Source organism: Ursus maritimus, unplaced genomic scaffold (assembly GCF_017311325.1).
Source record: "Ursus maritimus isolate PB19 unplaced genomic scaffold, ASM1731132v1 scaffold_9, whole genome shotgun sequence".
Lineage (NCBI taxonomy): Eukaryota > Metazoa > Chordata > Mammalia > Carnivora > Ursidae > Ursus > Ursus maritimus.
Window position 1 is genome coordinate 71875367 of NW_024427107.1, and position 26256 is coordinate 71901622.

The 26256-nt window shown below is 52.6% G+C and overlaps 1 protein-coding gene across 1 annotated transcript in view; it reads left to right on the plus strand.

Annotated features, from left to right (window-relative positions):
* The window catches only part of TG (thyroglobulin), a 243772-nt gene that overhangs the window by 212140 nt on the left and 5376 nt on the right, over positions 1-26256 (plus strand). Inside the window, exons 45-46 of the mRNA XM_008684160.2 lie at positions 11377-11558; positions 13344-13451. Of these exons, the coding sequence (XP_008682382.2) occupies positions 11377-11558; positions 13344-13451 (290 nt within the window). The remainder of the gene's footprint in view (positions 1-11376; positions 11559-13343; positions 13452-26256) is intronic.

Genomic DNA, 26256 nt, shown 5'->3' on the forward strand with positions numbered 1-26256 from the left:
GGGAAGGCGCCGGGAGGGCTCGGCGGAGCAGCAGGCAGCCCTATTCCACGGTTGTTATCCAAACCCCAGTCCTGGGGCAGAGGCCCCCTGGGCCTACGTACTCCTGGTTAGAACCTTCCTCTCTTGCTTCCTGTCTCTGCTCGTTCTCTTCTGAACTTGCGCTAGTCCGGCCCCTGCATGGTTTTGTGAGCCTGCGTCCTGCCCAGAACTCACCTGGGCGCTGCTGTGGGGAACGGAGAGGGAGCGGGGAATAGTGATGGGCGAATGTGAAGCCAGAGCCAGGACTCTGATGCCCTTACGTGCTGATGTCTCCTGAACAGGTCCGTCCAGCCCGGTTTTATACCTCCAGCCCGGGCTTTGCCCTTGGACTCTAGATTGGTTTGGCCTACAGTCTAGTTGCTATCTTCGGTTAGATGTCTCAAGCTTCCCGCTCATTAACATCCAGAAGGGACTGCTGATTCCCCTGTGCCCCGCCCCAACCAGCCTGTTCTCCTGCTGAATTCATCTCAGGAAACAGCGACTCCTCCGTCCGCATGCAGGGCTGCAGGCTAACGGTCATCGTGACTCTGCTCCCCTCCACCCCACCAGCATCGCGTCAGCAAACCGGCTGGCTCTATCTTCCAAGGGCACCCATGGTCCAGCCGGCCTCACCACCTCTTCTGCCATCACCCTGAGCCATGCCGTCATCTTTCTCCAGGATTAGCTCCCAGCTCGCTTTCTGCACCCCCTGTGATCTATGAGGACCACAGTGGCCAGAACCATCCCTCTACATTACGAGATCTTGTCACCCCCCTACTCAGAGTCCTCCTGTGGCCTCAGGTCCCGCAGAGGGAAAGCCGTAGTCCCAACAATGACCACTACTCCATGCAGCCCCGTCTGCTCTCTGACCCCACCTCCTGCTACCCTCTCCCCTTGCTCACTGCCCTTAATCCCAACTGATCGCTTTGGTGTTCCTCAAGTATGCCGAGCATTCTCCCATCTTAGCGTCTTGACACATGCTGTTCCCTCTTCTAGAACGTTCTCCAGATAACTCACTGCCTCACTTCTTCAGGGTCTGCTTCTTCAGAGTACTTGCTTGACCCCCCAGATGGAGAAGGCAGCCATATCCCCAGCGTTCTCTCTCCCCCTCCTCCTGCTCCCCATTCTCAGCACTTACACCTCTTGAAATACTATGCTTTTTTTTGTCTATTATATTTCTTCCCCAACTAGAATGTGAGGTCCGTGAGCACTGTTTTATCAGTTTTGCTTTCTGCTTTATCTTCAGTGCTAGGGAAGTGTCTGGTATACAGTAAGGGCTCAATGACTCTTCATTAGATTGAAAGAATGAAATTTGGGGGACCTGACTATGTGCACGAATCTGACCTAGGAGTCTTCAAGGAAATAATTCATCCCAAACAACCCTATGATCTATGATCTGTGATCTATGATCTGTGATCTATTCAGACAGGAAAGCAGTTCAGAGAGAGAGCAGAATTCAAATACAAATCAAACTCCGGGATCTAAGTCCAAAGGCATCCTTTTCCTGCCATAGCCCTCTGGGAAGAGCCAGATCCTCCCTCCAAGAGCTCTCTACCCACCAACGAATGTGGTGGGTACTCGTGTGGTCAGAAGCACAGCTAGAATGAGGGCTGCTGTGTGTGAAGGCCCTCCCAACCCCACCTCCATTCTCACTGTAGCTCAACCATGACCCTGGGAGGTAGAGGCCCATGAACTGGTATTTAACACCATTTTACTGAGGAAGAAGTCTTCCAGAGGTTTCATGTTTGTCCCGAGGTCATCAAACTGGTCACTTGTAAAGCCAACTACAGACCCTTTGGGTCCAAATGGGGAGCTTTACTCCTAACCCCATGTATGCTAAACCTTAGGACAGGGATGGCGAATGCACCAGCACCACCCATCCCCTCCCAGTCACAATCGTAGCCCAGAGGAATCCTCAGAATCCTGGCCAACACAAGACTGCAACACATAGTAGGGACACACAAATGGGAACCCGGCTACCAGCTGCCCTCTACACACAGTATCGAAGTTACTATTTTATCTTGAAACACCTTGCTTATGGATGCCCCTGGGTTGCCTTCCCTTGCCTCAGCCTGCTCCTGACCCTCATTCAGACTTGGGTTTGTGGGTTTCTCCATTTCCCCCCAGAATATGCCATAGTTCCTGTCCAGCTACCATTAGCTGAGGGGAACCCCAGGATGGCACATTCCCGAGGGCCTCAATCACAGCGATTCCTTCTTCTGAATCCTTCCATGTCAGCCCAGCTCCTCCCGCCCACCTGTGCTGAGAAGCAGGACTTCGCAGAAAACCACCACAGCCTAGATCAGGTGTCACGCATGTGTTCCCAACACTGAGCCCTGTGTGTTTAGTCATGCAACACTCAGTGTGGCCACTTCCTGTGTGCCAGAGGCCGTGCTGGGTGTTTGGAGTATAAGTACACATTCAGTCCCTGCCCTCATGGAGCTCACAGTCAGGCAGGGAGAGAGGAAATGAGCAGAAGTAAATAACTCAAATACAGTGCGATAGACACTAGATGGAGAGACGGACATCCTAGTGCAGGGCCTCAAGAGGCACTTGGGGAGGAGGGGACTGCTGGTGCCACAGTGGCCTCACCAGCAGGAGTGTCACAGTGATGAAGGAACTGACCCCATCCCCCAAGCCAGCAGGAGCATTTGGGTTCCCCGGAACCTGAGCCTTAGTTTCCTTATCTGCAAAATGGGGAAATTACTAGTCCCTATACTTATTAAGATGTTGAATGAAATCATACATGTAGCCGTGCCTGGCAGATAGTACGTGCTCAATAAATATTAGTTTCTCACCTAGTTCTTCAGGGTATTATTAGGATTAGTGTCCAAAGCTATTGTCCCTGATCCATAGAATTCTCTAGAGAAAGCAGGAATACAAAGGACAGACAACCACTGAATCACCTCGCCTGACCCGAGCCAGTTTTCCAAATCATGGCAGATGCACACTCATGCTTTTTCCTTGTGCCAACCCTGCGTTCATACCATCCAGAGCCCAACCCACAAACACACACCGTCCGCTTCCCAGGGGAAGTCACAGGAGCGGTAGGCATCCCTCCCGCCCCAAGTGAGCCCCTGGACCCACCCATCACTTGAGCAGACACCCACCAAATCCCACAGACCAAGGGGGGTGGGCGGGCAAGGCTTCTAACAAGTCTGTATGAAGACCCCCACCCACCTCCCACCCCAGGCCAGCTATGGCCCACACAGAGAGTCCTAATGACACCAGCAAAGTTAACCACATACCCGTGGAGCATCACGGCTGCCTGAGATGCCTGGAAAACCTCCGCTCTCGGAGAATGATCTTATTTTCTGAAGTAGCAGCTTTCTGTTGAAATTCATCAGTCGCTGTGGTAGGGATTTTTCCCCTCTTTTCTCTCTCCCTCCTCTCTCTCTCTTTCTAACTGGTGAAATTGACAGTCTGCCTACATTAACCGGGCATTAATTTGCATGATCAAAAGCAGATTTGTTCCAAGATGCACTGTTCTGCCTTCCCCTCCAAGCACAAGCATCTCCAAGGAAGGCGAGAAAAAAATCAGAAACAGCGCCGCCACCGTGCCCCGAGCACGGGCAGGAGCTGGCCCCGTCCAGGAGCAGGTGGAGTGGGGGCCCTTCGGGGAGCGGGGAGGGGAGGGGAAGGCAGCCCGTCTGAGAGTTGGAAGCAGCACCTGGCAGCCCGAGGCGCTGGCACCAGCCCCAGCACAGGAAAATCAAGCCTTTGGTGGCAGATTATCACAGAGGGGCATGCAGAAGTCGCGACGAGTGCACACCATTTCCTGGAAAGAGGCACTTGAGTGGGTGGGTGTCAGGGTCTGGACCTGAGCCAGGCATGGTGGGGCCCTGTGGAGAGCCCACGACCTGGAATCAGAAAAATGGGTCTCAATTCCTGGCTTCAGCCACACGGTTCAGGCAAGTTGCTTAACCAGTCTGAGCTGCAGCTTCTTTATCCTTGGGTGGGCACAGTGAGACCAGCCCTACCTGTCTCCTACGGTGTGATTGGGAGGCGTCTAGACAAAGGAGACAGGTCCCAACACCAGGGAGCCCCATCGGGTCCCTGGCTCTGGGCCGCCCTGCAACACTGCAAGTCCTCCACTCCAGCATTGTAGCTCTCTGGCTCACACAGGGCCCTTCGCCTATGTGTCCCGTGGCCCCGCCAGGTGGGATTATCATGCTCCGTTCAGAGAAAGCTGGAGGTCGGCGGGGTTGGCTTATCCCCCAACATAGTAAGAATATTTTATGACTGCACTGGGAAAGATGAATGTGAGCCATGCTGGATTCACGCTTACAAATTCATTATGATCACACTTATTTTTTCTTCTGGTCTTAAAAGAAATGGAAAGAAACATTTATATCATGGGCCCTAACGTTATGGGGGGCCCTAGGCCCTGGGCCTGCTGTGCCGGATGGAGAAGTCGGCCCCTTAACATCACAATAAGTGGGAGAGGCAGGAGCGGTCCACACACATGCCCAACGTGTACTTACTGAGGGGCTCTCCTCTAGGCTCTGGGGAAAGTCGTAAACCCAACAGGTGAAGCTCCTGGCCTGTGGAGGTCACGTTCTAGTGAGAGGACATAGACAATGATGTGTGAGCAAATACACTGAGAATTTCAGATCATGAGGGGGACCCAGGTGGCTCAGTCGGTTAAGCGTCTGACTCTTGGTTTCAGCTCAGGTCATGATCTCAAGGTCCTGGGATCGAGCTCCGTGTTGGGCTCTGTGCTCAGTGCATTTTCAGCTTGAGATTCTCTCTCTCCCTCTCCCTCTGCCCCTCCCCCCTGCCCTCTTTCACATGGTCACATGCTCTCTCTTCAAAATAAATCTTTAGAACATTTTTCAGATCTTGAAAAGTGCTGAAGAAAATAGAAACATGGGGGCGCATGGGTGGCTCAGTCAGTTAAGCATCTGCCTTCGGCTCAGGTCATGATCCTGGGGTCCTGGGATCAAGTCCCACTTTGGGCTCCCTGCTCAGCGGGGAGTCTGCTTCTCCCTCTCACTCTCCCTCTCTCTCTCAAATAAATAAAATCTTAAAAAAAAAATGGAAACATGAATCCAAGGCACCTTGGCAGGGAGGACTGAGACCTGAATGATGAGGTGGGCCAGCTCTGGGGAGATCTGGGTCACAAGCTCGTTCAAAGGTCCTGTGGCAGGACTTACTTAGGGGGACAAGAAGGCCAGAGGACTGGGAAACGCTATGGATAATGGAGGGAGGGGTAGCAGAAGAAGTGGGGTGCATTGGAGGTGACCCATTTGATGAGATCTCATCGGCATTAGGAGAGTGATTCTGTTCTACTTGCAATGGGGAGTCTCTGGAATGTTTTACACTAGGGGGTGATCGTACTGATTTGTCTTTTTTAAAAAGAGCATTCTAGCAACATAGAGTTGGTGATGGAGAGGGAACAAAGGAAGTAGAGACCAGATTGCCCTGTGTTGGGCGGTCCAGGGAGCAAGCTGATGAGTTAAATAAGGATTGTAGGCATGGTAATGGTCAGAAATAACCAGATTTGGGATCAACCTTGGAATGGCAGTTGGGTATACACGGTGGGAGTTCAGAAGAAAGGTCAGAGCTATAGATACGGATTTGGAAGAAAACCAGGAAAATCTGATGTCAGAAAAGCGTATTTCTGAAGGGAAGCAGAGGTCAACTGTCGGATGTCATTGAGAGTGGCATGAGCAGAGGGCAGAGGTGGGGCCACTGGACCTGACAGGACATGGGTGATGACGAGGGCCATCTCAGTGGGGTGCAGGGAAGGGAAGGCTGATGGGGTGGGCAGCATGGGGATCGAGAAAGTGGCCACTGTGTTTCCCGAAGCCTCTGCACCATCAGCTCCACCAGATGCAAACCCTCAGCCGGTTTCCGTGGGGCAGTGTGCTCGCTGATGAGTTGCCTCTCTGACTTTACCAGCTCTGTGGCACAGCAAGAACCATGTCGTGTTCACTTTGGATTCCCAGTTGCTGGCCTCAAAGGCCTTTAATTTATGTTCATTCAATGAACACATGAGTGTTTGCTTTTGTCTATCTCAGAGCTCTAGAGAATTCTGGGGGCGTTCGTTCATTCATGCATCTATCCACGTAGACTTGCAAGAATTGGGTGAACTCTGAAAGGCTGCCTATTTTTTCCTTTGGGGATTCTCCTCTGGGTCTCTTGGTCTCAAACCTATGATGTCATAGCCATTCTACATAACTTCAAGAGTAACCAATGAACAAAAATCACTTAAGGACCTTTTGTGTACACTTCTCCCAGAGATAATGTTGGTGTTTCTGCCCCAGGACGGGTTAGAAGCTGAAGAGAGCGTGAGCAAGGATAGGGCAGGAGGAGTCGATAGGACAGTGGTTAGGATGTATTAGGAGGAGAATCCTCAGGATTGGGGTACAGTGTTGGGGAAGGTGGGGGAGTAGGACGGGTCAGCAAACGTCTTTTTTAATCAGGTGACTGGCTACCTATTTAGTGATCGAGGATAGGAAAATAGCAGAGGAAGGTTCCGGACCTGGGGAAGAACACGTGTAGACGATGATGTTAAATTGTGCTCATGTTGAGTTTGAGGGACCGGAGGGGTTCCCAGGAGCTGGGAGATATTTGGATATGCGGGTCTGAGGTTGAGGCTGGAGAGAGATTTAGGATTCATTAACCTACCGGCCATTATCAACGCAAAGGGAAGAAACGGTACCACCTCTCAGCATGTCTGGATGGAANGGAAAGAGAAGGGGGCAGGGATGCGTGCTGGGGGACCTCAGCATTTGAAAGTGGGCAAGACAGCAGAAGGGTTCCAGAAACGAGCCTGAAGCAGAGCAGGTGAGGGAAAAGGAGATGGGAGGGTTATCGAGTTGAGTGGGGGAGGAGTGCCAGGACGGGAAGGGTGGACGGCACCAGCGTGGGGATACGCTTGCTGTGTGTGCACCGCAGAGCCAGCAACACTGAGGTGAGGCAGACAGGCAGGACCATCCTGGGTGGGGACACCCGTCGGCCTTGAGCTCTCGGTGGGGGCTGAGTCACGGAGAGCGGCACATTGAAGGTCCTAGAGTAGAGGATTTGCCCAGTGACGACGCTGAAGAAGTACAGGGGAGGGTCCCAGAGCCCTGGGCAGGGAGGCCTCAGTTTCGGGGGAAAGAGGGGGGGTCCCTCAGTCCAAGAAGAAGGAGGGAATTCGGGAAGGGCTCCAGTTGGGCATTTCCCAAAGAATAAGAGGGCCAACCGTGTAGGTGTGGGGAGAGCTCTGAGGATCACCATGGGCTTTGAAGCCACATCGTAAGATTGGAGTGGCAGGAGAAGGAACCAATAGGCAGCAGTGGCTCGTGGGCTCCTTACTGGGGCCCCAGAACAGGGGGTACCAACTCAAGGACACCTGGCAGATGGCTGTTTGGCCCCTCCCCCCCCACACCCCATCTCTGGCAGGTGGCACCTGCAGACCACAATGCAGGCCCCTTCTCCCGGCCCCTCCTGAGCAAAAGCAGGGTGGGGCCACACCAGCTGCTCAGCCTCCGTTCCCTTGCCTCATCTCTGGCTCCTCTGTCCTCATCCACGGCACTGGCCACCCTGGCCTCCACTCCTCGCCCACCTGCCCACACCCTACCACTCACTTCCCCAGTCCTGGCTCAGCTGTCCCCCACAAGGCCCACCCTGATGATCCCATTTACAATTTGAACCCTCACTGACCAGCACCCCCAGTCCTCTTTCCTGCCCTGCTGGCCTTGTCTGGGTCACATCCTTATCACCACCAAAATTTGTCCTGTATCCATCAGGCTCTCAGCTCCACTGGAAGTCCCCAAAGGGCAGAGAATTGAACTTGCATTGTTCCCCGATGCATCCCAAATGCCTCCACTTGCTCCTGGCAGGTGGAAGCACTCGATAGAAATTTGTTGTATGAGTCGTGAATGGAAGGTAGAGGCCCTCCAGCAAAGCGTTTTCCAGCATGCCTGTCAATTCTGCAGGGAACATAAGGGCATTTATTTTCAATAATTTATTGGCTAGGGGAAAGAGAGAAGGAATGTGTATGGTAACCTGTGCGTCAACCACTGTGAATCATTAATTCACTTCATTCTAACGTCAACCCCAGGCGCAGAGAGGAATATTCCCTGAGCAAATTTATTGATGGCAACGAGCCTTCTGAGGTCACACACCAGAGCCGGGTTCAAACCTGCATCTCTTAAACACAGACCCCATGCTCTGTGCACTAGGCCACGAGGCATTCCAGACCGCGGTCAAGCCCTCCGTGGGCTCTAACTGTTCTGTAGGACATATTCGTGGCAGTCCTTTAAACCCACGCACAGACGACATGCCAGTTCTTGACGGCCCTTAACGAAGCCCAGGCTGTAGCCACCCCGCTTCCTCGGCGGATCGCGCCTGTAATTACAGCTTGTGGAAGTCGGAGCTCGGCGTCACGTGGTGGCCCCCATCCCTCCTGCTGACTCTCTAATTAAACTAGCAACAGCATCTGTGCTTCGGTCCTGGCCAAGAATGAAGAGATGTGGCTCTTGCTGGAAACGGGCCCCCTTCGCATTCCCACGTGCTCTCTGGGGCCGGGGACCACACGCCAGCCGTCTCTAGAAAGTTGACCAGCCAACGAGGCCGCGCCCCGGCTAGTCGCAGCCGGCTCAGATCCCCTGGAAATGTGAAAGCAATCACAGTCTCATGGGAGCCCAAACCGGGCCCTTCCCTCTGGCTCCCTAGCTGTGGAACTGTTTAGACTATTATATGGTAGAAGCACTTCTAGCCGTGCCTGGGCTCGGTGCCCTGCCACTCTTAAAAGCCGCCTCATCATGAAAATAGTTTCCAAGGAACTCATGCAGGGGCTCTACTCTTTATGTGGGGCTGGTCATTTTGCAGCAGGGGTAGAAAAGAGGGATTCCCAGGGTTTGGACCCACGACCGATGGGACCAACATCAATGAAGCCTCTAAGACGGGCTTCCCTGACCCATCTGGGCTGGGCACAAGATTGAGTCTACAAATATCAAGCAACGGTAACACACAGGCTGAGAAATCAGTAGGTATCCTTTCATTTAGCCCCATGACAGTTTTATGGAAAGGGTAATATTCCTGTGCCCATTTTACAGAGGAGGAAACAAAGGCGTGGGCAGATTCTGTAACTTGCCCAAGGTCACGCAGCTAATAAGGGGCAAAGCTAGCATCCAAGCCCAGGTCTCCCCAACTCTGGGGTCTGAGCCCACGAGGTTCGACTCTGGAGTCTCCTTGCAGCCTCGAGCCTGTATCTTTTCTACAAAGGCAGTGTCTCCACTAATCATCTGTCCGACACGTTCGCTGAGCACCACCTGTGACTAGGTGCCTGGCACCGTACTGAGCCCCATGCGCCCCTTTGGCTGCACGGTCGTTCTGGAGCAGTAGACAAGCAAACACCAACAGCACATGGGGAGTGAGCACAGCATCCCGAGTGTGTGCCGGGCCCCCCGCCCTGGCCTGGGAGCCGCTTAATAATCCTCACACCTCTTGCCCGTGTGCCCAGAACTGCGCTCAGCCCTTCCGTTGTATGTTGTGTTGGAATTTGGCACTGATTCTATGCAATTTCCCAATTCATGTGTGATGTTGATACGTCAGTGAAACAGGCATGTTCCATGTTTGGCAATAATTGGAGATGTGTGCATGATTACTCGTATTCTGTTCTAAAATATCCCGAATACTCAGAAAAGGACAGAGAATAGCATGATGCACTTTCTCCCCTGAGCCCCTAGGAGGTTGTGAAATCAGCTCAAGTGATTGTAGGCAAGCATTTTGAACAGGTTAGACTAGAAGAGGGTAGCGTGGAAACACTCAGCTCTGGCATATATGGGAGGAGCCATGAGCGTGGATGTCCTTCACGAACATTATTCCAGGCCTCTGTGTGTGCGTGTGTTCCAATCTATAAAATGTCTTTCTGACTCTAGATCATGGTCAAAAATACTTGAAAGTCATTGATATAATGACTACTGTTGTATTTACTCTTCATTTTTAACAGATATTAGAGTTTTGTCATAATTGCTTCAGATCTTTTTCCAAGAAATACACCTTATAGATAGAATTAAATTGATGCTGTCCTTGCCTTCCTCTCTGCTCGCCTCCCCTCACCTCTGCGGAGCCGGCGGACGTGGCTTGGATCAGTTATACCACCAACTGACCCGGCCTCCCCTGGGCGAGCCAGGCTGAGGTCAACCCTACCTGCAGTGGCTGAAAGAAGGTCTCAGACAGGAAGGGTTGCTTCCTGGTCCTACCCACACCTTGAATTCTAATCACAGGTCCTGTATGCTTGGAAATGTTTAGAAAAACAATTTAAACATGCCAGGAGGTCTTGATAAGCATATTACACTGTTGACATAAGAGCCTATAAATATGTAAACACCCATCATAGGACTGAGCAAGGGCCCTGGGGTCTGGGCCTCACACTTGAGAGTTGCATCTCTGACCTTCTGCTGCCCCTTGTCTTCAGAAATGAGGAAACGGAGTCCTGGGGGCAGGCAGATGGTCCTCCCAGACTGCCCCAGTGCAGAGAGCAGGACTGTCCCGACAGGGAAGGGAGGAAGGAAGGGAGGGAGGGAGGGAGGAAGGAAGAAGAGGGGTGGTGAAGGAAAGAAGGGAGGAAGGAGGGAGGGACGAGACAGAGAGACAAAGGGAAAGAAAGCAAGCTAACTAGCACCACGTGGACACGCATCCCCAGAGAGTGGAGAGCCTTCCCTGACCACTCTGTAAAACCTAGTCCCCGCCCTACCCCTGTCAGCCTGCTCTGTTTCTCTTCGTAGCATGGGTGCCCTGGTAAACTGTACAATTATTTGCCTCCTTCCCACCTCCACCCAGCAGAGCGTGAGGCCTGTGAGAGCAGGGAGCTTCGTCAGCCTGCCCCCGGCTGTCGCCTAGGTCCGGCACGAGCTGGCTTTGGTCGAGGAGGATGTTGGTCAGTGCAAACGTGTGCAGGAAACATTCGTCTGTTGATGACTCGAGTCTCGGGAAGAAACTGGAGTTAGCTCTCCGGACGGAACCAGATGACAGGCCGGCTGAGGGAGCAAAGGGGTCAAGCACAGGCTGACCTGTACCAGCTTGCCATAATGGCTCGCATTTATTGAGCGCTTACTGAGTACCCGGCCACTTGAAGTACTTCACGCGTTAACCCTTTTGGTCCTCACTGTGACCCGACGTGGAGGGCGTTGTATCTGTTTTCAGGCAGGGAGAGGGAGACGTGGAGAAGACCCATTGAAGGTCCCACAGCAAGGACAAGTCGAGCTGGAATTCGAACCTGGGCAGCCTGGTTCCAGTGCCCCTGCGTGTCCCACCGTGTCCCACCACTTCCCCGGGAGAAACTTCTAGAGCAAGGGTTTGAGGGAGACTGACTCCAGCCTTTCAGAAACTGACCGGGCATTTCCATGTCTTTTTTTAAAGCAATTTGAGGAAAGTCAAGGCCGGACCAGTAGCAAGACAGCCTTTTACCAGGCGCTGCAGAATTCGCTGGGCGGTGAGGACGCAGATGCCGGTGTCCGGGCGGCTGCTACTTGGTACTACTCCCTGGAACATTCCACCGATGACTACGCCTCCTTCTCCCGGGCCCTGGAGAACGCCACCCGGTGAGCGGGAGAGGGCGTGGGCTCCTGCTGTCCCACGGGTGCTGGCCAGGGTGCGGCTCAGTCACAGATGGGTCCTGCAGTGTGCTGGGAAGGGACGGCTTGAAGAGTGTTGAGGCCCCCTGCCCGGTGTGGTCTCCCCACCCAGGAGTCTGTGGTTTCCAATCACAGAGTCACTAGCTCAGAATAAAACTCGGTCCCTCCCCCTGGGACCTTGGGGACCAGAAAGGCTTTAATTTTCCCTCTACTGGAAAGCTGTGTTCAACCATGCAGCCAACAGCTGTTCCTAGAGGCCTGGCCCCAGACTGGACTCTAAGAGCTCACAGATGTCCAAGTTCTGGGCCCTGAGATGCTCATCGCCCTGTCACGACTGGCTCAGGTCTGGGTTATTGAAAGAGCTCAGGCCGAAAGTTCAGAAGCCTACATTCTTGCCCCAATGTTGCCTTTAACTGGCTTTGAAGACATCTGTGCCCTGGGGGGCAGGCACTGAAGTGTGAGGGAGGGCAGATAACCAAGGAAGGCTTCACTGAGGAGGAGGACTCCAGCTCCCCCTTAGCTCAGGCCCTCATTGCCTCCCAGCGAGGCTGAGGCAGTGGCCTCCCTGCCTCTCCTTGGCAGCACCCTTCCACCTGGCTGCTGGGTATGACTCTTACCCATAGGTCTGATTCCAGCCCGGTCCTGCTCACATCCCTCTTCTTCATGAGCTGGACCATGGCTGCCTTATGTGCCCTTCCAGACCCCGGTGGCTGGCCCCACCCCGCTATAGAGCCTTTCCAAAAACACTCCAGCTGCCCTCCAGACTCAGCAAAGGAGTTCATCTCAACAGCCAGAAAGCAGGGGCAGACAGACCCTCTCTGCACTGAGAGACTCTCATGGCTCTTACCAGCCTCAGTTGTTACAAAATCCTGCTGGCATGGGCCCCATTTCTCAGGTGAGGAGAGGGAGGGTCGAGGAGAGGCAGGGACTGCTGACTGGGATTCAGAAGCTGGTGGGCTCCAGGCCGCCCGAGAGCTGTGTGCCTCTGACTGGGCCGGGCGCCTCTTACAGCCCACAGCTTGGGCACCAGCCCATGCCCACCCCACCGCTGCAAGCTGGAGCATCTGAAACATGTTCCCATCACCCCAGAGGGGGAGCGAATGTGAAGCTTTGGGAATCTAGAACAGGGTTCTCGACCTCCTCGCTATCACGTTTCGGGTGGATAATTCCTTGCCGAGGGGTCCATCCCAGGATGGACCATCGTAGGATGTTCAGAAGCATTCCCGGCCCCTGCCCCCTAGATGCCAGTAAGAACCTTTCCATCTCCAGCTGTGATGACCAGAAATGTCCCCCAAACATTGTCCAGTGTCCCCTGGGGGTGAGGGTGTCCCCAGCTGAGAGCCACTGGTCTAAAGGTATCATATGCATTCTAACTTCTGCCTTCTTTCAAAATGCACATTTTGTGTTCTGCTCCATAGCATATTGTATTTATTTTAGCATGGAGTGTTTTGCTCCCGGGTCTTTAAAATTGATGTTTTGGGAAGATGCCTGCTCCACGGGTTCCTTGCGTGACCTTGCATGACCTTATGTGACCTTGCCAGCCATACACCAGACTGGACCCTGTGTCAGCAGTGAAGCCAGCTGTGGCGAGAGGCCCACTAGGCAGCTCGAGGACAGTGTGTGTTCTCCGCAGGCCTCTGCGGGGGTGTGTGGTGGTCCAGGGGACCCTGGCCCGGGAGAAGCATTTCCCCAGCACAGCTGTCTGTAGAATGGAGTATAACTAAAGCCCCTCCTCTGTCCTCATTTGACCAGGGACTACTTTATCACCTGTCCTGTAATCGACATGGCCAGCCACTGGGCGAGGAGGGCCCGAGGAAACGTCTTCATGTACCACGCTCCCGAAAGCTATGGCCACAGCAGGTAAGGTGACCGTGTGGCCACAGCGGGTGTTGGCAAGCGAAGGGAGTGTGGCAGGGCTCCGGGTTGATTTTGTGACCCTCACGGAAGCAGAGGGCAGAGGGCAGGACTGAGGTTCAAGTCCTGGCTCAGTGACATCGGACTTGTCATTTCGTGTCTGAAAAATGGGTGTAATAGTAATCGCCACTTTCTCTCACGGTATTGTTGGAAGGGCGGGCAAAAGAGCAGGTAGACGAGGCACTTTGGAATTCCAATGTTAGCTCTTAATGGGTTGACCTGGCTTGGGGGAGGGGCTTCTTTATTAATCCTACATATTTACGCCTCCGCGAGTACTTAGCTTCACTTAAGAAAATGGCTTTCTGAAGTCTACAAGGCTGTTTTGTTTTGGTTTTGTTTTGGTTTTTTTGCAACAAAAGGAAAGTTTGGTTTACCTCTTATCTCTATGCCATCCCTACTTCCAAAATACGTTCAATATACTTTACAGTAAAAGTCTCAGGTGCAAAAACACAATCAATATGGAAACGAGAAATAATAAGCAAGTGAAAGAAAGCCCAGGATAAGCAAAGGGTCAACCAAGAGTGTAGCCCTGCATGTTCCAGAAGCCAAGGACAAGATTAAGAAATAAAGAACAATGGGAGCAGAGAGGCTGGGTGGCAGGGGCACATCTGACGTCTGCCAGTTGGAGAGCAGTGCCAGGAGGGTAACGGGCGTAGGGATGCCCAGGGCATTGGAGGAGGACTGTGGGGTCACCTGTCCTACTTCGTCATGACCTTGCAGTCCTGAGCCATTCACCTGTGTCAGAAAACCCCAGGCCTCGTCCCAGCTGGGCCAGCAACTTCGCACATAGTCTGGTGTGATTGCCATAAATCACACCCGATGAGCCACTTCTCCTTGGAGCTTCTTGGGGAAGAGCTCATGCCCCACCAAGGGCAGAAGATGATGTGCCGCCCTGATGGTCAGCCCTCCGGGTTAAGCATTCTCAGATAACAGAAGGTCAGGGGTCAGGGAGATGGGGCATAAGAACATCAACTTTAGAGCTAGAGATCCAGCCCCACCACCTGCCAGCTGTGCAGAGCTGGGCAGGTTCCTTTGCCTCTCTGACCCTCAGTATCCTCATCTAATGGTTTCCCCTTGCAGGCTTGGCATTAATAATATCTGGCACAGAAATTACGTGGCCACCACAGGGCTTCCACCTCCGTCACTTTGCAATGACATCAAGGGAACTCTTACCAACACACCTAACTTCCCATTATAATTGGCAACGTCCCTACATTGGGCTGAATATGGCCACCGAGAGATCCCAGGTCCCAAATTTATAAGGAAAAGGGGCCTTTGCAGATGTGATTAAGTTAAAGACCTTGACCTGAGAAAATTATCCTACATTATCCTGCTGGGTCCTAAATGCGGTCACAAGTGTTTCTACGAGACAGAGGCTGGAGAAGGGACGTAGAAGAGGGGGAGGCAGTGTGACCAGGGAGGCAGAAATTGGGAGTGGTGCACCCATGGGCTGAGAAACACCAGCCAAGAATTTGCCCAGTTCCACCAGATTCCAGGCGAGAATCCACAGAAGCTGCAGGAGCAAGAACTGCCTTCTCCCCTAGGGCCTCCGAAGGAAGCATGGCTCTGTGGACACCTTGATTTTGGCTTTGTGACGCCCCCCAGAACTGTGAGCCAGTAAATATCTGTTGTTTTAAGCCACAGCATTTGTGCAAGTTTGTTCGGCAGACCTAGGGAACTAATACAGTCCTGAAGACATTCTAGTTTCCCTAAGCACCCACTGTTTACCTTCTTCCCCTGATAAGAGTAGTCAGTGTATATCGCACTTCACAAAAACATCCAGAATCCTAGCGAGGGTGTGAGGTTGGCAGGGTTGACATGGTCATTGTTATTTTACAGATGAAGAGTCTGAGGTTCAAGGAGTTCTATGTGATTTCCCCCAAGGACGAGCAGCAGTTCGTTGGAGAGCAGTGACTTACTCATACCTTCCCTGAACCCCCTGAACTCTCTTGCCACTATACCGCGCAGTCTTTCTGTCTCTCTGCTTTAAACTTTATAATTCCACCCCGATCCACTTCCTAGATTCAAGCAACGGCCCCCATGTTGTAGGAAGGAAAATAAATGGCAGGTGAAGGTTCTGGTAAGAAGGCATTTGGAGAGAAGGGATGACGAAGAGAGCGATGGTTTGGGTGGGGATGAGAGGCGCCTTCGTCACCCAGTGGACACTCACGGCCGGGAGGCCCGGCGTGGGAAGCGGTTTGTAGAACAAGCTTCGGCCATGTCTCCCAAATGCCGGGGCTCCCGGGGTTCACGCCCAGTACAGGAGTCTGGTTCTCTGCCTCCCTCCCTGTTAAGGCACAGAATACAACAGAAGGTCTGATGCTCTTGCAGCAAATCCATCAAAGCCTTAAAACGCCACTGGGCTCTGAAATGGGCAGCGCAGACCCAGAGAGGCACCTGCTCCCAAGGACGAGAACGATCAAAGCAAAGCACGACGGGAGGATCCTTGCAATTCCAGCCAGAATCGATAATGCTTCTATCCCCACCCGTATTAGTTTCCTGGGGCTCCCTTCACGACATCCCCCACGCAGGTGGTTTATAACAACGGGAATGGATGGTCTCACAGTCCTGGGGACCGGAAGTCTAAAATCAAGGCGTCATCAGGGTCATGCTCCCTCTGGAGGCTCCAGGGAAGGATCTATTCCAGACCATTCTCCTAGCTTCTGGTAGCCTGAGGCATTTCTTGGCTTATAGTTGGCCGTCTTCCCACTCTGTGTCTGGGTCCAAATGTCCCCCTTTTTATCACAACACCAGTCATATTGGATTGAGGCCCACCCTATGTCCTCGTTTTGACTTAGTTATCTCTGCAAAGAGCCCAGTTTTAAAGAAGGCCATATTCTGACGTCCCAAGGTTAGGGCTCCAGCATATTGTTTTTAAGGGGACACACTTCAACCCATAGCATCGCCCTTCTCTCTAAAGTAACAGCCTCGCTGGTGAGACTCCTGAGTGGCGAGGGCCCGGGGGGGGGGGTGTCTGTTTCAGACCTAGAAATGAGGTGGTCCACAGAGGTGGGCTCCTCCAACAGCCTCCGAACCACATCCTCATTCTTTCATGGCTGGTTTGGGTTTCTGTGCTGCTGAAGAGCATCCTCAGAGCCCTCAGGGGCTCCCCAGACAGGGCTCCACTGTGCTGATCCGGGGCACCCCCGCCTGCCCTGCACGGAAGCCATGCTCATGAGCCAGACCCTCCACTGTGCTGATCCAGGGGCAACCCCCGCCCTGCACGGAAGCCACGCTCATGAGCCAAACCCTCCACTGTGCTGATCCAGGGACCCCCCCCTGCCCCCGCCCTGCACGGAAGCCACGCTCATGAGCCAGACCCTCACAAAAGTGCCTCCTGGGTCCTCACAATCACCGTGCCTCAGGGCCTGGGGACGCTCCTGGCACAGGGTAGTAGGTGCTCGGAAGTCATATTGAAGCCGATCCAACCACCTCATTTGACAGGTGAGGAATGAATCCTTCTATTCTGGTTTATAGGCTCCTTGGAGGCAGTTTTGTCATCTGCCCAATAGGAACAGGAACGGGGGAGAGGTCAGGAGCACGGATTCCTCACTGGGCTCTGTGGTGCCCTGGCCCCGGGCAGGAGGAGAGCAGCATTCTCTATACCTTGGAGCCTGAGCTCCGAGTAAAGTGTCGAGTTTATGCAGGTTAGAGAGCTCAATCACCCGTAAGTGACATTCCCCTGTCACTTCTACCATTTGGAAAGACAGAGACACTCAGAGGCACGCATACATTTCTCTGGCAGAGCTGTTGCTAGGTGTATGGAGGCAGAAAGTATCCTGGTGACAGCAGGCTCTCTGGGCCAAGTGACTTGGTTAGAAACCCACCACAAGTCACTTAACCTCCCCAGCGACTCCATTTCTTCACCCACCATGCTAACGGGCCTTGCTTCAGAGCGTCATCCTGATAACGGACTTGCACGTGGAGTGAGGTCTGGCAAACAGTAAGCGAGGAGGTCGTCCTAGTCCTCTGGACCCTCGGAGAGCGTTCTTGACGACCCTCTGTGTCTATGTCCTCTCCCCCGACCACGGTCATGGGATGGTGCCGTCCACATAGTAGATGCTGAAATCAATGAATGATCACGGAAACTAGCCCATTTAATCGCTGGCAAGTGTCTCCTTTCCGCCTGAAAAGACATCTCTCTCACTCTGCCCGGGAGCTGTCACACCTCTCATTTATTTCTGGCTCAAACCTACGGACTTAAAATATATGTGCCTGCCGTACGGTTTCAGCCATCTGTCCCATACCTCCATTTCTGTGAGCATATATTAGCTTCCCTGGCAGAGCGAGTGCACAAAACACAATACGTTACCACTTTCTTAAGCCTCCCGTTAATTGATCGCAGCATAGTGTGGTTCTGAAACTGCTCCTGGATTATACGTGAGATTTCATCCCTGAACTTGATGGCCAGCCTCTGTGAGGAAGGAATAGGTGTAGTGGCTGGGGGAGGAAACAAAGAAACTAAAACCTACAGTCGGAGAAGAAGGTTCCATTTTAAGAGTTAGATTCAAAGAATCACAGACTATGGGATTCGATTTCATCTGACTCTTTCATTTAAGCCAGAGGTAAAGAGCCAGTCACTGGCAGTCTAGACCCAAACCCTGTCGCTTGCTCTTGGTCCAGTTTTTTTTTTTTTTTTTTCAATTGTACCCTTCGACCCAAAGCCTCTTGACTGTCTGCCATGGCTAAGTCCACTGACTAGCTGTGTGACCTTGGGCAAGTTGCTTAACCTCTTCTGAGCCTCTGAGCCTCAATGCATCTTCACCTATACACAGGGAAAGTCCCAGTTCCTGTCCCACAGTGTGGCTAGAAGGATTTAGGGGAATAGTGCCTGCATCTGGGATGTGTGTGTGTGTGTGTGTGTGTGTATGTGGTTGTATGTATGTGAGCCTGGAATACCTGGCATCTTTGGTTTCTAAGGCCACTAACGTGAGGGTAAAACTTAGCAGCTTTCTTTTGCTCCGCTCTGCTCACTGGGGAGATTGGGGGCCGGTTTCCTCCATGCTTACTCTCTGCAGCCCTCTGTTTCAGGAAGAGGGATTTTCGCTGATGACTATAACCCAGGCCTTCTCAACCTGGCACTACTGACATTTTAGGCCGGCTAATTGTTCGCTGTGACAGGCCGTCCTGTGCGTCGTGTCTGGTGTTAGCAGCACCCCTGGCCTCCGTCACTCAATACCAAATGCACCTCCATTGTTGGAACAACAAAAATGTCTCCAGACATGGCCGGTGTCCCCCCGGGGGGCAAAATCGCCCTCTGTCAAGAACCACTGGTGGACTCCACTGAAACGGGGGTTATAACTGACAGCACCTGAAGGGAAGAGGCAGCCCCTTTCCCAGGCTCGTCCTTGATCAGTGCAGGACCCTTCCGCCCACAGACACTGCCCCTGGCCCCACGGGAGCCCATTCAGACAGACCACGAACGCACCACGGGAACGGAGCGTGGCCGGTGCTTCTGTTACCAAGCTGGCCTGGAAGGCTGACGAGCCTCTCTCCCGTGTTCACACCGGCAGGGCCGTGGCCTGCTATCGCCTCCCAAGTTGAAGGCCAAGGGGACTCTCCAGGATGGCTTCCCAGCCGAACGCAGCTAGGATTCCTCCCTCCATGCCAGCCACCTGCTTTGCCATCCTGTGGATTCTCAGTTGATGTCCTTCTCTTGAACCAGCCCCTTCTGAAAGACACACTGGTCCCAGTGGCTTCTCAGGAGGAGCCCTCTCTCCGTTCTCTGCAGCCCATGGTCAAAGGACTCCCAGCCCCTGTGGCCAGCCCTGTCCTGGGAGTCAGGTCCCAGCAAGTGTGGGAGGGGACACTGATTTACCCTCTGACCTTGCCTGTCCTTAGACGCCTCTACCTAGGTGCACCACTTATGCGTGCCTCTGGGCAGGTGACAACCTCTGGAAGCTTCCGCTTCCTCATTTGTGTGATGGAGCTGAGAATAACACAACTTTAGGAGCGTGTCAGCATTAAATAAGGCAGTGCATGCAGACTGCCCAGCTAACTGCCCTGCGTAAAGCTGACGCTCATGAGGTGACCTCCAACCCTGCTTCATGGGTTTGCTGGAAGAATCCACAATGCGGAGGAACAGGGCCCAAGAAGACAGCCACAAAGGAGGTGGTATCTGGGTACCAGCCACTGAAAGAGGAGCTGTGGCCACTTCAGAGGGCATGTGGGGGCCCTTCATCGTCAGCTTCCTGGTGCCAGTTCAGAGTTTCATGGAAATTCACTGTGGGGCTGTGTGGGGGCTGTTGGGCTTGAACCGTGTGCTGCTGTCAGGGCCTTACTTCAAAGTCCTTGGTCCCAGAGTCCTGAGATTTCAGTCCCACATTTCAACAGGGCAGAAGACAGTTCAGAGAGATGGGTCTTGACCTCCCTTTGAATGGGGGTGGTGTAGGGCTCTTGGGATACCACATCCTTCTAGGGCTCTTGGGATACCACATCCTTCTTTGATTTGGGGAGAAGCCGCTCAATATAATGGAAGAGATCACCCTTTGAAGTTAAATCAACTGGGGTTTTAATTCCATCTCCTCCATTCATTAACTGCCTGCATTTGAGCAAGATTTTTCTCAGTTTACCCACCTATAAAATGGGTATAGCTACATCTACGTCATCGTATGAAGATTCAAGTCAATGTAAGTTAAAAACCTGGCATATTCTAGATGTTCACTATTAAGGTGACTTTTGCTTCTGGAAAAATAAGGCTCTGAGAAGAAAAAAAAATTCCAAATGACTTCAGAGGCAGTAATGTTCTTCCTTTACAAGTTGTCCCAACCCCAGAAAACAAAGCCATAAATTCTAGGCTCAAGACATTTTGTGCACCACTACGTTTGCATTCTAGACGTGTGGGTGCATTCCAGGGGCCTTTAACATTCCAGATTCAAAATATTATCTTTTTAGTTGACTGTCTCGTGGAGTTTGTTGGAATTAGCAAACCAAAGAAAATATTAAGCGGTTGGATTCTTGAGTTGGGTCCATCGGCCTGGCTCCATCCTGTGTGATTAACAAGATTATTTACCAGTAAAGATGGCGGTGAATCGTTTTCTAAAACTGACCGCTCTAACCCGGTAATACCCAAGGGCATGTGCCTTGCGTCCTTTCCAACGTGGATTCAGGAAGTATTTACCTGCTACCTTCTATGCCCCAGATCCTAGCGCTGGACAGAGAGAGGCTGTCTTCTTGGGATTAACATTACGTTAGGGGGTGGAATTGGCAAACATCTGGGGATAGGGTGCAAAGAACAGAAGTTCAGAGGAAGTTCAGAAGACTGCCCTATGAAGGAGAAAGGGAAAAGCCTTGACATGTTTGAGGGTGAAGAAGGAGGCCAGGGATCTGGAGTCTGTTGAAGAGGGAGAGGGTGATTGGAGATGTGGGGGAAAAATAAGGTCCTGTAGTTCACATAGGAGTTTGCAGGCTGTGGCAGGCAAAGAGATAGTACTTTTTGAGTGTGATGGAAAAGCATTGGGGATTTTTAAGAAGACGTGATAGAGAATGCACCTGGGTCTTTTCTTTCCCCACTCAAAACCCAGCTCGCTGCAAGCCAGGTGGGTTTTTTAACGGGATGTAGAATAGAAATCCTGTTATCCAGTGTGATGATCAGTTGGTCCCTCGGAAGAGTCAGTTGAGATGGGAACTCGTGAGAAATGAATAAGGTAGATCTATTTACCTTCAGCTTGTTCTCATCTCTGTGGGTGCAGAAACGTGCCTTCCTCTGTGAGTCTGTCACTGCAGGGTCAGAGGCTCAAGTCGGAAAGTGCTCCCTTTGAAATTCTTGCAAAACCATGAACAAAATGCATGGCCTATGATTCCCAGCTTTAGTTTCTTGCAAGTGGGCTATCCACGTGATATTTAATTAATTTAATTAAGTTCTATAATTACAGTGACAAATACAGCTGACATCAACAGGTTTGAGACAAACACAGTTGGCTCTTGGTAAACACGTCGCTTCCTGTTGGGAATGGGCGCACCCGGCCAGGAAAATTCAGCTTTTTCTAAGCAGTGGTTGTTATGCGTTCTGTGGGGAATCAAATGTCCAGGTTATGGGGCGCCTGCCTGGCTCAGTCAGTAAAGCATGGGACTCTTGATCTCGGGGTTGTGTGAGCCCCGTGTTGGGTGTAGGGTTTATTTTAAAAAAATTAAAGCAAATAAAATGTCCAGTTTAATGCACCAGGTCCGCCAAAAGCTTCGCCCATCCCACAAACCAGTGTGTCACCCAGCTTTGCTGGGCTTTTGAGACTGTGAAAATATGCAGGTATTTCATTTGGGGCTGAGGGTGGGGTTGTATCATTGGAAGTAAATTGGGGAGCTGGGTTTTGAAAGGATTGCAGTGAATCTCTTTGCAAAACAAAAGCCATTTGTAAAGCGTGTAATTGCCTCCTGATAATTCCTAGGCAGAATCTGACTTTTGCATATGAGATTTGCCCAAAGAGAAGCCCACTCACAGGCTTCTATTTCTAAGTGAGTTAACACTGCCTCACCGCCCCCCTCCCCCCCAAAAAGCCTGGGAAGCAGAAGGATTTCCATTCCTCCTTGTTCCCGAATTTCCGTTGGAGGAAGTTATTCAGAGATACCAGCTAGAGATAAGAAAGGGAGTATATTTTATGGGGATGAGGTCAACCAAACTTCCTCCTGCAGACAGAACAACACGGATAGAAATCTCTGGAACAACAGGCTCTCAAGTCAGTCGATCAGATGGGCTAGAGCAGGGAGCTTCTCCACTGCACAAGCCTCTTCAACCCATAGTGTAAGAACGACCTCCCCACTCACTCTCCTCACCTGGAGGGGAGCCCTGCTGAGGTCATTCCCTCTGGGGACACTGCCTAGGTCGTTGTGCTCCCTAATCAGCCCCAAAGGGCCCTGAAGGATGTGTGGGCAGCCAAGCTGAAGTCCGGAGCTTGGGGCGTGACTAATCTCTGAGAGGTGGTATGAGGCTGGCCAGAGTGCAGGCCTGGCCTCCCGCAGTGCGCACCGGCGGGGATTTAAGATGTGACAGTGGCCCGATGGGAAGGTTGGGGAGGGTGATGCAAGCAGAACCAGCCTTCTGTCTCTCTCCTGGACAAACGCAGCATCCCCGTGGTTTCTCAGTTCAAGCCTTTCTCCCCACACCGCACCAGGAAAGATTCTAGAAGAAACAGCTTGCACCCTGCTTGCTTAGAAGCCGGTCATGTCCCCCCATTTCCTTGAAGGTGCGGCCTTCAATTCCCCTGGCCTCTGTTCTCACACCTTTCACAGAACCAGAGCCTGAAGGACCTTAGTGAGCAGCAGGCAGTGTAGTCGTTCCCAGACTTTCGGTTTACCTAGGCCAGGAAAAAGCCCAATTTCTCTTTTGGGCACCATGTACTTCTCAGTATGATAGAGGGGACCACCCAGAGATTCGGGGAGTCTGCCACCTGTTGCAGCCGCATGCCCGCTCACAAGGCCCTTCCCCGCCTAGTCCCCTTACTAAGCCCCTACTTGTCTTTCAGGGCACAAGTTGACCTGGAGAGGATTTCCTCTCTCTGACTTTCCACCAGCTCCTCTCAATGCCCTTGCCGGAAACAAGCGCCATCGCTTCTCTCCCTCTTCTTGTGAGGCCTTGTAAATAATCTCAGCATTTGATATCGATCTACTCTCCATCTCACAACATCTTTTAAAAATGTCAGCTTCCCTGCGTTTCCTGTGAGACCATGAGCTGTGCCAGATGGCTGACTTAGGCCTCTTTTCTCCCCAGCCCCTATTCAGAGCACCACTCGCAGCAGGCAGGGGGCTAATGGGCCCAGAACAAGACCGAGTAAGGTCTTGTTCTGACATCTGGTATGGTGCCCCCAACCTCACATACACACACACACACACACATGCACACACACACACACACACACACACACACACAGCCATCCCCGGGACGTGTGGTTGGTTAGTTCCTCCCATACTCTGGCTCAACGTCGCATTGCCAACATCAGCAACCACAGCTCTTCCTTGGATGGCAGTTTGTCATTTTCAGAGGGATTTCCATCCACTACAGTCTAGAAGCATCCAGGGATACTCTATGGAAGGCTGAACAGAGATGACCAGACCCAGTGTACAGACAGGAAAACCAAGGCTCAGAGAGTCGGCGGCGGAAGTGGGGCTGGAGCCCGGCTCAGGCAGCTCAGGCAGGGAGCTCCCCTCGTCCCCGCACCCACAAGTGACAATGAGGAGATCCAGACCTGGCCTGAGCCTGGGACAGGTAACAGTCAGATGAGGGAAAGGTTGACCGGAGTATTCTTACCAAAGACAGCAAGACAACTGAAAGCTAAGTAACACCAGCTTGACCATGGCGGGTATATGTGAGCACACCCAGCACAAAACAAGCCAAATCGATGAAGCGTGAACTGTCAGCCCCCACCCTGCCAGCACCGTGGCCAATCAGCTAACAACTTTCTCCTTTTACCTTGTACGTCCCTGGAGTGTCCTTCCTCGTCTCCCTCCACTGACACGGAATCCGGATGCCCTCTTCTCTCTCCAGAGAGTCCGGGGACTCTCAGCCAGGGCCCAGGGTCCTCTGATCCCAAATGCCCACTTCCACAGCTTCCAGTGGCTGCCTTTCCTCCAGATGTCTGCCTTAAACTGCTCGAAATAACTCTAGCATCCTGATAAAGATCAGCCCTGCTAAGGAAAAAACAAAGCAGAAGTCTTCATACACAACAGCCTCTCAAATTAAACAGATCGGATGGGCTGGAAGGCCAGGTCTTTTCCCAAAAGCAGTGCTCCAGGATGTGCTGGGGTCTCAGACAGACCTGCTGGGGTCTCTGTGACAGCTGGAGGGAGGTGGCCCGCACCCATTCACAAGAGCCATCTTTCCCCAACCCTCAAGCTCCGTGACGTCACCTTGGTAGTGCAAAATTCTCTGTGGCTGGAGTACTTACACCATAGAAATTGGCAAAAGGCAATTTTTTATTTTTATTTTTATTTTTTTTTTTTGAGGGAGGGTAGGGGCAGAGGGAGAGAGAGAGAATCTCAAGCAGACTCCCTGCCCAGTGTGGAGCCCAGTGTGGGACTCGATCTCATGACTCCGAGATCATGACCTGGGCTAAAATCAAGAGTCAGATGCTTAACCTCCTGAGCCACCCAGGTGGCCTAGAATGATGTCATTAGACAGCACACCGTTGGCACAGATCCTCTGAGAATGTGAGAAGAGCTACGAAGGCTCTCCCAAGAAAGTGTTGACATTCAGTGCCACACTGTTTCCCATGTAAGTCATGGCCCCCTGGAACTCTACAATGGGACTCTCAGAATAAAGACCCCCTTTCATCCGTTTTCAGGTGTGTCTCACAGGTAAAGAGGAAAAAGGAATGAGTGTATGAGCCAGAAACTGAGCAAAAGATTTGAAATATTTTATAGCTCCCCCACTCGTTGTTTGGAAGCGTGATTGTGTCACCGCATTACAGACGAGAACACTGAGGCCCAGCAAGGTTGTGCGTCTTGTCCGAGACTTCACAGATACTAGGTGATTGAGCTAGGGTTTGGACCCTGTTCACCACACCATTTCTTTCTTTGGAAGAAACGGCGGACAAGGCATCTGTGGTAGACAGAACAGTGGCCCCTTGATATGCCGGGGCCCTAATCCCCAACACCTGTGACTGTGGTACCTTACGTGGCAAGGGGACTTGGCAGGTGTGGTTAAGGCTCTCAAGATGGGGGATTATTCAGGGCTATCCAGGTGGGCCCAACGTAAGGACGTGAGTCCGTCAAAGCAGCAGAGGGAGGGAGAGGAGTGTGTGAGACACGGCGTGCTGGCTTTGAGGGCCGAGGAAGGGAGCCATTGACGGTGGCCTCCCGGAGCCGGGAGTGGCCTTCAGCTCACAGCCAGGGAGAAAACAGGAACCTGGGTCCTCCGCCTCAAGGAACCGAATTCTGTCACCACTCGTGTGTAGGAAGCGGCTTCTCCGTCAGAGCCTCCAGAAGGAACAAGGCCTGCTGACGCCTCGATTTTGGCGCAGCGAGACCCGTGCCGGACCTGCAAACTCCGGAAACTGTGAGATAGCACATGTGTGTTGATCTGAGCCATTTTGTGGTTATTTCTTCGGGCAGCGGTGGAAAACTCATCCGGCCACTTTCCCTGAAGGGCCTCTGAGAAGCAGGCCGCTTCCGTCGTCCACACCGCAGGGGAAGGAGCCAGGCCTGGTGGGGCAGCGGAGGGCCCAGGGCATCCCCTTTTGAGGCCAGGCTGCCCCGGTTCCTCTGCAGCTCACACAGAGCGGGGAGCCCCCGAGGGTGTGTGGGGAGGCCAGGGGCTCCGCCGGCCTTGGAATGACAGACCCCGCGTGGGTCCGGCATCGCCGCTTCCCAGTGTGGGGTCTTGGCAAGAAAATGGGCTCTCTGAGCCTCCTTTCCTCCAGTGTAAACACTCTACAGTACTCCAAGAGTGTCTACTCTTAGGGCCCTGGAGATATCGGGGTGAAGGGGGCTCAGCTACAGAGAGGGGGTGCATGAAGGCTGATTTCTATTGCCCTTACAACTTCTATCTTCCTGGCTTTTTTCGCTCTGTGTTCCTTTTCCCTCTGAGTCTTACAACATCATTGAGAAGCCGGGTCATTAGTACTTTTTACCGATCCTCAGCCCCCGCCCACAGGGAGACAGAGAGCAGGATTTGGGGTCTGGGGGACTCAGCTCCGGATCCTGGCTCTCCCGGGTCGGAGGCCTGTGGCAGCCTCTTTCTGAGCCTGTGGTCATCACCTGGGAAGGACATGGATGATGCCATTTCTGTCTGTGGCGGGTCCGGAGTGTTGGTGGTCTGAGG